A 14,722-nucleotide genomic window follows, 5' to 3' on the forward strand; every position below is an offset into this window, starting at 1 on the left:
TATTTCAATATTGAACTAATTTTATCCTAATTTTAGAAAATTAAAATATTTTATTTTTCTAATATTTCTTTGGATCAAAATTTTTAATCTCCAGTTTTGAATAGATTTTTATAATTTTCAAAATTAAATCACTATGCTAAAATTTATTTTACAAACTTTCCATTGTAATTTTAAAAAAAATATGTAATATATATAATCCTAATACACAAAATAATACATTGCTATTTTTAAAAATTTAATAAAAATAGTCCATATAAAAACTGTATTTTTTTTTCTTCTGAAAGTGCATATAAAACTTATTTTTAATTGCTTATAGTTGAGTCTATCTACTTTGATGGATTGGAGAGATTTTAATTTTTTTTTTTTCAGTATTGTTGTAATAAAATCTGTGCCACTATACAGCATTCAAAAAAAAAAAAAAATGAATGATTTTTCAGCACTTATTTTCCAATTCATTACTAAAATTCAAATAACTTAACAACTGTTTTCTCATGTCTTATTTTAAATACGAAAAAAAAAAAAAAAAAAAAAATCATAATCCAAAAGGCATTATTTCATACAGTCTATACTTAAAGAATCATTAAAGAGGCGAACCAAATTATATTATAGGCATTCAGTAACTGAACTCATGCCACATTTTGCAACTATTGAAATAGACAAAATAATGAAGCATAGGTGCTTGTAAATTTTTTACAATTCCATTGAATAGGAAAAGGAATAAAAAAAGAATTTCAGTGTTACTAATAGAAATTGTAATCGGCTATTTTACCAACATGCTTTAAAAAATATAATTGTTCTGAGTTTAACAAATTATATTTTCTTTTCATCACTGTTAGAATTAAAGTAGTTTAATTTTTTTGTCTATCTATATAAGTAAAAATGTAAATGTCTGTTTGGTCAAAATCTTAAATCTCCAAAAGTTTTTCACCAATTGTTTTCAAATTTTGACACTATGTTGCATTCGAACGTGAGTGTGTTTTTATACATCTATGTCTATACTTATAAATAAAGCTCAATGTCTGTGTGTGTGTGTTGGCGCTCTACAGGCCAGGTCATTTGACATACAGCTACCAAATTTGTTACATGTATACCTTAGAGGTCGGGAATGTGCATCTGGGGTACCTTTTTAAAAAATTTTAATTAGAATTTTAATAATTAATTAAAAACTAACTTTCCCGCCAAAAAAAATCTTCATTTCCCACCGCCAAATGAGTAAGTCTTCAGTTTTTTTTCTTTTTTTTCTCAACAGTAATGAGGCCGATTATTTCAAACGATTTTGTTTATTTTCTTAATGTTTTATGCATTTAAAATTAAACATTATTAATTAATCCATGTTTCAGATTCATTCTGAGATACTTTTGAATTAAAATAACAGAATATAGGAAATTAAAAATGTCTAATCCGCATAGCGTTACCCCAACTGGCATAGAAAAATTCCAGCATTTGCGTTACTGTAAAGGTGGGTTCACACGAGGCTTTTTATTGCGCGCAATCGTTGTCTCTCTACTGTTGTCCCTCTATTGTCCCCGTGTGAACAGTTGAGACAACGTTGATGGGACAATGGCTAATAGTTGTCCCGACGGGACAACCATTTGCCATTGTCCCGTTGCAGTCACGTGATTTTCCTGAAGTAGGCGTGACCTTCTATTGCGCGCAATAATAAGCCTCGTCTGAACCCACCTTAACTGGCGAAGAAAATTCGCGCATGCGCATTGTGTTCTGATTGTTGACATGGCAACCATTATCAACGGATGATTTAAATTATTTTTAGGTTAGTTGCATGCTTTTGTAAGTAAATGGTATTTATGTTAGTTATATATTTTTTTTGTATATGCTTATAATTTTAAGTACATTGTTTTTTAAGTAGTTTTTTTAAACCTGTTTTCAACCGATTATTTTAAGCGATTCATTTTATTTTCTTAGTGTTTGATGCATTTAAAATTAAACATTGTTAATTAATCGATCTGTTCATGGTGAATCTGATAAAATTTTGTTGACAAATTCTTGAGATATTACATAAATTAAAAAATATATTCTTTAGTGCCCATAAAGTTTAAACGCTCTGTGATTCTGTTATCAGTTATCATATTATTAAAAAAATGCTTTGTTTCAGTAAAAAATATTATTATATTAATTGCAGATTAATCATTTACACTTTAATTTAAAGCATAAATTCTACGAGAGGTAACAGAAAATTAGAGAGATACATATTACGTTATAACTGAAGGCCTTTATAATATTATGAGTGAATTATATGACAATCAAAATTTGAAGTTTTAAAATATTTTGCTGAAGAATCTATTAAAGTTGGAATTGCGTAAAATATTTAATGGTACAACCGGAGTTTAACCCCCTGCTTGGCGCCATTTTTAAACATAGCCAACAACGGTCTTGCGAAATGTTCAAAAGCAAAGGAGCAGATGTCCAAGTATAGTGTATAATAAAGATTGCCACCTTTGGCACGTTATCGCAACTTGGCGAAGAAGGGGAGTAAACTCCGGTTCAACCTATTTAATTATTAAAATTTAAACGAACATTAAGATTGGCGAACCGGCTGGTCGCCAAAGGCGGCTAGTCTATTATAAAGCTGTCACATCCATGAGAGGTAAAAACATGTAAGTGAAAAAACAATGCCATTTGGATGTAAAACCCACACATGCTATACTAATTATTTTACGATTCAATTTCAATGTTTCCAATTGCATTGTTAAATTGAATTTTCATAGTTTTTGATAACTTCCTATGATATTTTGTTGGAAGTGAGCTGTGACGTTTACCATAGTATTCATTTCGTGAAGTTCCAATATAGTTTTCCTTTCTTCGTTTTACAAAACTATTTTTCTTATTTCTTAGTGTAATTGGGCTACGACGATTGATTTTCATTTGAATTCAAATTATATTGTGACATTGACCTCTTTGAAATGATTTGTTCAAGCGGATTGAAATATTTCGTTTCTGACATTGAGTTGTGTATATTGACCAACGTTTGAATTAATTAGTAATAATATAATTAAAAAATAGTAATTATTATACTGTAATAAAATCTATATAAATAGAAACATACCCTCCAACATTGGTTACCCAGTCATCAGTCGCACCGATATATTACATATAACGTAATCTTAACAAATTACTGAATAATAGATACTTCCAAAGAATTTTAGCTAGTTAAAAAACAAATATTTAAAAAAAAATTATTTAAGGCATTAATTGTTGACTAAATATGTAAATGAAATAATATTTTTAAAAAATTTGCATAGCACGATTTGGTTGATCAAATAAATTAACACTATTTTTTTGGCATTCAAATTTTGTTTCATTAAATAGTAACCATTTTTGCTTTTATTAAGTCACCATTTCTCAGTTTAACATTATCAGCATTGAACTCCCATATTCAATTTTGTTTTGGTAATCGACTCCAATTTTACATTCAAGTTGAACAAGATTCTGTATTTGTTATTGTTTGTTTTTAATTATGCTAAAAAATGCTTTCCTATCCGCATTAGTGAGAGCGAAGACTCGGGAAAAAGGAATACCATCAAAAACATAACTTGTAAAAAAAACCAAGTCTCGCAACTCAATTCTTCTATCGTAAAAAGTTGTGAGATCCATGTAATACCAAGTCGGTCCATTTATTCAGTCCCTACTTAAGGGTCCTTCTGTCTTAAGTTATTACGTAATTAGCTAACCTAACAACATCTTATGGTGACCATATCAGTATTAAAAATCTTTTATGGTTTAAATAAATAGATTGACTTGGCAATCGCATGAAAACACAATGTATCTTTACATTAAATTAGATTACATTAACATATTATATTAAATTAGATTGTTTAGTGCGATTGCCAAGTCAATCTATTTATTTAAACCATAAAAGATTTTTAATACTGATATGGTCACCATAAGATGTTGTTAGGTTAGCTAATTACGTAATAACTTAAGACAGAAGGACCCTTAAGTAGGGACTGAATAAATGGACCGACTTGGTATTACATGGATCTCACAACTTTTTACGATAGACGAATTGAGTTGCGAGACTTGGTTTTTTTTACAAGTTATGTTTTTGATGGTATCTCATTTCTTTTTGTAGATAGTCCTTTTCTTATTTTTGTATGTAGTCTTCCCCTTTTTCTTTTCCGGTACTACTTCTTGAGATTCAGCCACAGTTTTTCTCAAAGCCCAGTCTCTGTCTCTATGGGTTTTTCTCGTAAGCTTTGATGTGACAATTTTTGACAAGTCTGGACGGTAAATGCGTCTTAGTCTGTTGCATTCACAAATTGAGGATTCCTGCGCTTTAATACTTGCAAAGTCGACATTTATTAGATGTAAGCCGTCCAGACTTGTTACTCTCGGAAGTGCCACGTAAGCTTGACCGGATGTGAACGCTGCAGAACCAATAACCATCAGTGCATTATTTAGACTTAGACCGTGACTTTTGTGTATAGTTATAGCATAGGCTATACATATGAGAAACGGTTCGCGATGAACATAAGCTCCATTAATAATTTCAAATTTAGTTTTGACCGGACTAAGCTCGTAAACATGTTCTTTATTAAATGCAATGTATATTTTCTTAATTATTTTTTGTATTTTCCTGATCAACCTTTACTCTTTGCACTATACCGATAATATCATTAACTAAACCAAGACTCACGTCAATATTTCGCCTTAACATGACTTTTGCTCCTATTTTTATAATTATGTTCTCTTCCAGGCCTGCAGTCATAGAAGCATCGTCTTCATATTTTTTTATGCATTCACGAGCTCTTTTTGTTAGGTATCTGGGGAAATTTATGCTATCTACAGCTGTAAGTTTTATTTTGGGATGTAGAAGAGATTTAAGCATTGCAGAATTTAATTGTTGACACATGTTTTTTGTAGATAATAAGCAAACGATATCATCAGGAAGTTTCGAGAGGTGTTCAATTATTTCAATTAATCTGTTTTCATTTGAATTGGATTTGAGAGTTATTAATCTAGTCGAGAGTAAGTCGCAGTCTTTTTGTGTAGTCACACCTAATCTTATTCTATTTAGCATTTCAACAAAGTCAAAATCATTGAGCTGTCGCATGTTAATTGTAAGTTCATCGTATATGAACAGTTCGGTCCACAGATTCGGTACACTGAGGGAGCCTAATAACTTGTTAGTTTCAGCAGTTGATAGTTTTTCAAAAGGTGACTTTTCTCTTACCGGCGGACGCTGTAAGAGATCTCCGAAAACTACAAGATGTTTTTTTCCAAACTACCCATTCTGATCGTCTCTTGTGTCGAATATTTCAGATAAGCGTAAATGAATATATGTTAAACATTGGATATCATCGACACTTCGTCTATTATAAACAACACTACTTCCTTCAAATCTGATCTCAGAAGGAGCACTTCATCAGAAAGTTGTTTGTACTTCGGTATTTGCTTGTGTTCTACAGGCAGTTGCAATAGTCTATGTATAGTCAATCTATTCTATGTATAGTCAGCTATTCCTGTTGGAGTACTAACTGCCACTTTTTTTGTTTAAATACGTCTTAACCCAAATTTTCAGAGTTTTTATTAAAAAGCTCTTTCCAGTGCCACCAGTTCCACTCACAAAACAGCGTAAAACGTCAGCGTTATGTCCATTGTGTCCATTTTATTTGTGATCATATCGGAGACTCTTTTTTGATCGACATTAAGTTTTGCGATCATACTTTGAAGATCAGTTTGCTTTCTTCTACCAGATTGATTTTCTGAAAGTCACCCATTGCGTTTGCAGCTTCCACAGCTTCAAATTGAATTATTTCAAATTAGATATTGTTAGAAACCTGTAATTTTGAGATTTAATTAATTTTTCCCAGCGAGAATAGTGTCATCATATGAAAGACAGTTTTACAGTAATCTGTATTGGATGCTGCCGGATGCCGAGCCAGTGATACGAGAGCTTGGTGACAAACTTGGCGACCATTTGGCGACTTGGCGAAGAATTTGCCGACAAAATGGATAATGCTCGAAACTTCGAAAAATTTATCGATCCGTCCATTATTACATGGATATTTTAGTTTTTCCTTGATTTATACACTAAACACTATTTGTATTCTAAATTTGAAGCTTCTATGTCTGCTAGAAGTGCCTTAGAGTTTTGATGATCTGTCAGTCAGTCAGTGACAAAATTCACAAACTTTGACTAGTTATAATTCTTAAACTACTGGTTCAAATTTAATGAAATTTGAAATATACCGTGTTTATATAAGGCCTTCTTGGTTACTGAAAATTCAGGCTTCTAGTTTTATCCACAACGAAGTTTTAGGGGATTGAAAATGGCCTGAACTGCTTCGAGAAAAGGATAGTACGGTCGTGCCGCTTGTTTTTGCTCGACTTGGCGGGGGCACTGCCGTTCCCCCAGATTTTCAGCGTATTTTGTAGTTTTCTGTGTACATATCCGTTTTCTTTTGTAGTTTCCAATAGTTATTTCAATAAATTAAAGCAAATCCGTAGTTTCACCTGTTGGAGGGTAAGTCATACTTCTGACTCTCCGACTCGCCACGAAGACACACGGATCTAAACCATAAAACTGAATGACCGGACCGCCGCAAAAGCAACACTGGCGGGAACTGTGGTTGAGTCCTAAGGGCCATCACCGGCCACGGTACAACCCTCCCCGAAGGAAGTACGTCCCTTCATCGATGGGAGGAGTCAGATACCCCATCTATTTGTGTACCCTCCAGGGTGACGAGATCCAACCACCATGCCGGAAGCATCTGACCCTCATTTCGAGGTGCCCCCCGGGCGTTTCTGTTGGAGGGTAAGTCAACCATCTAACTCTCCGACCCGCCCTAAGGCACACGGATTTAAACCATAAAACTGAATGACCGGACCGCCGCAACAGCAATTGGCGGGAACTGTGGTTGAGTCCTAAGGGCCGTCACCGGACACGGTACAACCCTCCCCGAAGGAAGTACGTCCCGTCATCGATGGGAGGAGCCAGATCCCCCACCTATTAGTGTACCCTCCAGGGTGGCGAGATCCAACCACCATGCCGGAAGCATCTCATCCTCATTTCGAGGTAAAAATGTAAATGTTAATCTTGATTAAGAAGATTTTATTTGTAGGCAGTTCCTAAGCAAGATTTTGTTTAGGAAATGACTACGCAATTCACATATAACGCGAATAGAAAATAATTTGAAGGATGCAAACGCGGTGAGCAAATCGACTGAAAACCTGGTATATTTAAAGAAACAGAAATAGGCATATTGTACATCATGCATCCCAGTCAAGATGATTGCTGCTTTTTTCGCATATTGTTGGTAAATATACCTAGTCCAGCGTCTTTCCAGTAGTTGAGAATCGTAATCGGCGTTGCACATGCCACTTTCCGCACTGCATATCAAGCTCTGAATTTATTGGAAAACGATCATCACTGGGATATATAAATGATACATGCAACACATCACATAAAAATCAAATTCGAGTATTATTTGCAATCATACTGATCTCCTGCTCTCCTTTATCCTCAACAGTGTTACTTGACGAAATACAATGGGTTGAAGATATTTCCCATCGAATACTCAAGGAGATTTCACATATGAACGTGGGTTTTGCAACAGAAATCTACAACAAATCGTTGATAATGATTGAAGCTTAACTTAGAAATTGCAAACAAAGTTCTCAATCAATTGAGAATGCCGTCATCGAATCGATCTGCTGCTGCATCGTTCGATATAGAATTTTATCGTAAACAAAATTGCAACACGGGTGATCTTTTGTCATATGTGCAATCAAATATTCTTAAATTAAAACTTGAGCAAAAAAAGCATTTTACGATCATATTATGCAACTGTAAATAAAGGGTTAAGAAATAATTTTCTTGAATGCGAGGGGAGAAACTGATAAAATGTTTCTAACTAGATTGATTCTTGTAGCAATTTGATCCTAAAATGACAGCCTGAGCTCTTCCGTCGTACGGAATAACTGATACTGCTGCAAGGAGGAATAATTGCTTATTCCTCTTTGAAATATCCATTGAACATGTAATTCATTGAAACTCCCAAGGATAACAATTTCAAAACATCCTGCATGAGAAAAGTATTGCAGATGTGCAAACTTATTGTTTAAGATGAATGTACAGAGGTGCACAAAAAATTACTCGAGGCCTTGATCGATTATTGTAAGAATGCGTGAAAACATCACTTTGTAGAAATGCATTAATATTGTTTCCTAGAGATTTCAGGCAAAGATTACCTGTAATCCATCGATCGACACCAGCGGATGAAATAAAGGCTTACCTGAAGTATTCTACTTTGTGACAGACATTGAAATTGTTCCCGCATCAGTTGTTGTAAAGTGGGATCGGAAAAGTACTGAGCTGATCTGACCTCAATGCGAATTTCATTTGCTTCATAACTTCTGCAATTTAGTGACGTCAACAGAATTGATTGAAAAAGTATTTTCCAATATTCACACCAATTATAAGAATGATTGGCTGAACGAATGATCTATTCTTGCAGCCAAAAAAGACGTCTACGAGCTTAGCAATGTTATTCAACCTAACATTCAAAATGGGGCTATCTTAATTTTTGTGACAACGGCTTTTTAAATTATTTTTATAAAATAGAATTCAGTTGACTGGTAAAAAGCTTGGCGTGATAATCTTTTAAATCGGATTTGATATGAATTATTTCGAAGCTTAAGGAATTCGTTAAACTTGAAAGCAAGTTATAGTAACAGTATAAAGCACTCAGAGAGAAATTGCAGGAGATGAATACTCCAAATTGGAGTATTGATTTCAATTACTGGATTGAGTTTAACTAACTATTCCCCTCTCAATTTGGCTCCACCGATCGGGTTTTTAAAACCTCCTTGACAGTACATCGAATATTCTAGAATAAATGCTGGAATTTAAGTTCCCACGAATATTTTGCGTCCTTCATATTTGTCACCAAAGCATGGGTGGATAACTAGGCATTCATTTAGCAACCATTACTATATCTGAAAAACTATCTTCCTTGCCAAGAGACTTGAACAGAGAGGCAATATTAGAAATTTATAACAATATTAATTGCATTTATGACGTTATAGTCAACTTTTACTTTATTAAAAATCCTATAGGAGTAATGGCAGTTATTCTACGTCATTCCTCAACAGTTTTTTAAACAAACTGAAAAGTGTAGTATATATTAATTTGATGAACAGTATGCATGTGCTTCTATGTCAAGAGTTTTGGTAAATGTATTAAAAATTAAGTTGCATTTTCTAATTTTTGTGACTATATAAATCTTGAAGAATTTTAAGCATGGACTTTTTATATGCATCTTAATACCACTGTTATGTCAAACTTTTATTTTCAAAATATAACAAATCAATACATAAGGCATATAAAAATAATTTCTATTGACATGGCATTGATATAAAGAAAATGATATTTAAAGATTCTTTATATACGATGTCTTTGAATATATGCATAGTTTTTATACAGTTAAATTGAACTATGAAAAAGCTAAAAGAAAAATAAGTCAATAATGCATTGAAATTGCCTACTAATGCATTAAATATTGCCTATCTAATTATTTATTCACGTTTTTTTTGTAAAAAAAATAATTAAGAATGAGTTACCGAATGATTACATAATAAACATTAAGTTCTATAAAATTAAGTATCCAAAAGATCACACTGAATTATATATAAAGATGCTGCAACATTAAAATTGTAAACATACATAATGGGAAAATATTTATTCTCTTATCAGATATACATATATCATTTGGGGTAAACAAAATAAATTGTTTTAAAGGTTTCTTATAGCTGCAATATTTATCATATATTTCTAATTGTAATTAGAGCATTTATGTCTTTGGAAAATTTAAGAGTACATTTAAAAGAATAGTCGGTTATAAATAATTCGGGTTTAATGGCAACTAAAAAGCATCAAGAAAAATTTTTGCCAAATTATAAAAATATATTCAAGTGCATATATATATATATATACACACACACACACATAGCTATATAGTTTAATGATTGAAATCACCAAAAATTTGTAAAATTTTTCCTTGGCGCTTCTTGGTTGCCGTTCCAACCGATAAGTATAAAAAAAATACCATGAAAAAGCAAACAAAATATTCTTGCATTAATTTATTTTTAAATAAAAACTTATAAATGCATTAAAATCAAAGAGCACAAATTCTAAAATAAAGGAGTGTGCATATTTTGTTTATTTTGAAATTGTTATCATTTTGAATAACAAAATAAACTGTAACTTTGTTTCAACATGAAACATAAATCATTAAATCTTCTACGGAGAAGAAAAGTACTTTTTTTTTTTAATTAAGAAATCATGACAATTTTTAAACATTAAAATAAATAGCAGTTATTTGTACATACTTCCAGAATCTAGTATAAATTTTTGAATCTACTGCAAAAAAGTTTTTTTTAAACATCAGATTCAAAAATCTGGTCAATTACTTCTTTTGATTCAGACTCAATTGTATTTTTTGAATTGTTCAAAAAACTATACCTTTGGAAAAGTAATGATTTTGCAAACTGATAAAGTTCTATATCAAGTCTGTTTAAGTCTTTTATTCTCTGGACATCTTCTTCATTTATTTCAGATAATGTCAAGCTGCTACGTGTTTCATTCAACTGTTGAAATGGCTGAAGAAATTTTAAATGAAAAGTGTGTTCAAATAAGTATTGAGTGAGTTTTTGATATTCACAAAGTCCAAAGAATGCCATTCTTTGTAAATTTTGTTTGGCACTAGCAAGCATTATCACTTCTCTTTGATGTTTTGTCATTACAGACTGATTGTAACAACCAACAAGAGTTAAGTCAGCTAACATTCTAGTCTGTCGATTTATAGCTAAATTGGATTTGCAGTTCATAAATTGTTCCAAAGTGACATCACTCCAATCTTTTCCTTCAAAACAAGGAGGCAATTCCTTTTTAGTTGGTGACCTCCCACCACACAAATGACGAGCAGTTTTCCAAGTTGCACCTCTCTGAACATGTCGGTACTCACTTAAAAACCTAGCAACTGGTTCTCGTAATAATGTGATGTAAAAGTACCTAAAAATATTTAAAGTACTTATTAATATTCATTGGTCATAATTAATTTATTACTTAGAATATCTATATTTTATATACATATCAAAATAACTAAATTTTATGGTCAAACTAATTCACAATCATTCTTGGTTAACTCTTCAGCATTTTTTGAACATTAGCACACAAGTGGGGTCATTTTGTTCCCAAAGTGTTAAGCCCTTATCCCTTATCTTATTGGCAATTTGTATAAAAGCAAAATATGGTCACAGTATATATAATGTTTTTCCAAGTAGATATGCTTTTATTTAAAAAACAAATGCGGTTTTAATAAGAAAAGCCAAAATTGAATTAGCCCTTTTTTTTTCATATCTTTTTTGTATTCATTTCTTTTTAACCTATTAAATTCATATAAAACATTATTTTTTTAATGTAAGAAATTTTTTCTTCTACAAACCTATTGGAAGAAAAAGAAAATCTATATTTTGCATATAATTTACATTTCAAATTTTTTGGGAAAAGAAGTTTTAACATACAACTTTGAAAGTTCATAATTTTAGTCTTTCATTTTCATATACATATACAACAAATTATTTTTATCATTCAGAATAAATTGAATTCTTAACATAAATTTCAAAATAATTTATTCATGTCATAAAAGATTGGATTTTTTGTAAGGATTTGCTACTTTTTTTCCCAAACAAGAAAGAAGCTAACAAGAAAGACCCAAACAAGAAAAGCTAAATCTGCTTTTCTAGAGTATTTAGAATCTGCAATTTGTTCCAATACCGTGTCATGATCACTTTCCAAAATTTTGTATGATGAATCTAATAGATGAATAGAAATAGAATCATTCTATCTATCAATTAGAAGATCTCTGAATCTGTGCTGCTCACTGCCATAACATTGAAAGAATTGAAAATGCCAGCTCACGTAGGGATCAACTCAGCCTAACCCTGTTGTAAAAGATGAGATACATTGCTTCATTGATTTCTGTTCTAATCTTCTTCTACCTTCTCCCACAATGAATAAGAAGTAACAGGTGTAAAGAATTGGGACGAAAATATCCTATGTGTGTGTTGGCAGGTTAATAAAAATCTAAGTATTACTCTAAATGCTTTCCTGGCGATACTTTAGACCAGTAATCTTTTAAATTTTTCAATTTCAATTATAGGGGGAGAGATTCAGTTGAGAATAAGGAACAACTTTAAGAAAATGGTTTTAATAGAGGTATTAATTGTCTCTCTTTCTCTCTCTCTCTCTCACACACACACATTAAAACAGTTCAATGAATGGTTTTTGTTAATAAATGTTCAAATTTTCAATTTTTTTTTTTTATGTTTTTATTTTTTGGAGAGGGGACTTACCATTTAACTTATTTGGATTTTGGTTCACAAAATCATTAAAGTGGACTATTTTGAGAGTAGTTGTTAATATTAATTAAGAATACATGACATGAAATTGTGCATGTAGTAAATTATATCTTCATTAAATATTAAAGAGGTTTCTTACATATACAAAGTTACATATGATAGTTGAGAGATCCATAATATTGCTGAGACTCTAGAAAATCTAACTTCTAAAATTGGTTAGAGCAGTTTCATTTCTAATGTTATCTGCATTAGAGTTATTAAGTCATACAGCTGCATATGCCGATTTTCTCATGTAGTGTTTAAGGAAAAACAGGTCGGAGTAGTGAAATAGGGCAACAGTCCCATATATATATGATCCAACAACAGAGTTAAACATCAAGGACTATAATGCATTATTGATTATCCTAAAGAAAGTACAAATGCAAAGGATAATATGGAAATTTTCTGTTATTAAGGTTTCCTTTTTTAGGTGTATGATTGTCCCTCATAGCTAGCATGAATAGAAATTTTTAAGAGAAAGTTAATTGCAAACTGAATGGTGACAGCTGCAGACACTTCCTGCTAATCCATATAAAAATGAGGGAGTATAAAAGACAGTAGATATAAGAATAAAATAGAAAGAAGATCTGATAAGCATATATTTCAGGTTTATAAAAGCTCTTCCATTTGAAGAAGATACACCTTTAATGCACATTTATAATCTCACTTTTATTCCTTTAACCCTCAATATTTATTTCACAACATGTACAGCCAGCAAAGAAGGAAAATAGTTATTTCAGAGAAACAAATAAGAAATGGTGACTTTTTAAAGAGTTCATAAATAAAAGAGAAAAAAAATCAAAATTTGGTGCATAAAAAAAAATGCAAAGGAAATAAATAAGAGATGCAAGTTAAGAAAATATTCATGATTAAAAAATTTTATTCATCAAAAATGTAATGAAATCATGAAACAGCAAAGCCACCATTTTTGGCGGCTTCAACTGAAAGAATAGAAAAAAGTAGTAAAGCTGTCTCAGTATCAATGACTTTGAAAATACAGAAACTCTAATGGAAACTATCAAATTCATCAAGAATTCTAAATTTTTCTGTTTAGAAAACTGAATTCTCAAAAAGTAATTTAAGTAAATTGCATATATAAATTTAAAAAATTAAATAAAAGGAAGGTTAATTTTACTAAATAATAAAGCTTAATTTATTTGTAGAGAAATGTGAAGTTTTAAAATAATAGTAGATAAATTATTATTAATACAAATCATTACACATGCAATACATATTTATAATTTCTTTTATAATAAATCTAAATAAAGGAAAATCATGTGCCAATTTTTCTAAATAATGTTATGCATAAAATAAACAAATTTATAATATATATAAATATTTCATTTCAAAAAATAATATTTTCAAACACTAGACTGTATGTTAATTATGAAATTAAATACCTTCTTTTTGAAGACTCTCTTTCAGTTTGATCCATAGCACTATCAACACAGTTCGTCAGTTCAGTCCAGTCAGCATGTAATCCACATTTCCAACCAGTAGAATATCGACTAAAAAGCCACTGCCTGTCTTCTGAATGAGGACGAGAGCATTTGCATTTTTTCCGTCCCTTTTGACAAGAGCAAGGCTGTTCTAATGCTAAATTTTTCACCAAATGTCTTCCAAATGAAGTTCCACCTGTTTTTTGAATATGCAAGAATACAACAACATCTGAACCTTTAATATCAAATTCAAAATCAGGTTCTTTAACCATATCTTCAAATGACAGTTTACTTTTTGTTCTATATAAATCAGATTTCGCTATAAGGGGATGAGATAAAAATGATAGAGGTTTTCCCATATTGTCCACCACATGTTTCAAACTAAATTTATTCCATTGACTAGAGTGACTTTGAGAATATGTCCAACTATTAAAAGCACAAATTTGGTCAGAACATAAATAACTTAAAGTTATAATTCCAAATGCTGTTAGAGATAGACAAATAATAGCTAAATTTCTATAACGGCAGTAAATTTGGCACTGATTCATATTTAAAAACCCAGTGTTTCAGTATCAGATATTTTAGCATAGCTTGGATATAAAATTACAAATAAATATGAATGTTATCGTATGATTATGGTATGAAGGTTCTTATGTCGCTTGAACGATTTTACAGAATTGAACCATATACCAAAACAGTTCCCCAATATTTTGTTAGTACACATTCTCTCACTTACTGAAGTTGAGATTGATTTTACTGGCTTATGCTGTTAAACACTCACAAAAAACCCACTTATACATTTGTGCTCTATCAGTATGTTTCGATCTCAAATTATAAAGAATTCATAAATATTAAATTATAAC

The 14,722-nt window shown here is 31.2% G+C and overlaps 1 protein-coding gene across 1 annotated transcript; it reads right to left on the reverse strand.

The window, feature by feature from the left end:
- Positions 1–9,406: 9,406 nt before the first annotated feature.
- On the reverse strand, positions 9,407–14,610 carry LOC129967017 (heparan-sulfate 6-O-sulfotransferase 3-B-like). The gene is made up of 2 exons (XM_056081648.1): positions 13,821–14,610; positions 9,407–11,032 (listed from the first exon to the last, which is right to left on the reverse strand). Exons 1-2 carry the CDS (start codon positions 14,405–14,407, stop codon positions 10,399–10,401), a joined length of 1,221 nt encoding a protein of 406 aa, XP_055937623.1. The 5' UTR covers positions 14,408–14,610; the 3' UTR covers positions 9,407–10,398.
- Positions 14,611–14,722: the final 112 nt, after the last annotated feature.

Source organism: Argiope bruennichi, chromosome 4, assembly GCF_947563725.1.
Source record: "Argiope bruennichi chromosome 4, qqArgBrue1.1, whole genome shotgun sequence".
Lineage (NCBI taxonomy): Eukaryota > Metazoa > Arthropoda > Arachnida > Araneae > Araneidae > Argiope > Argiope bruennichi.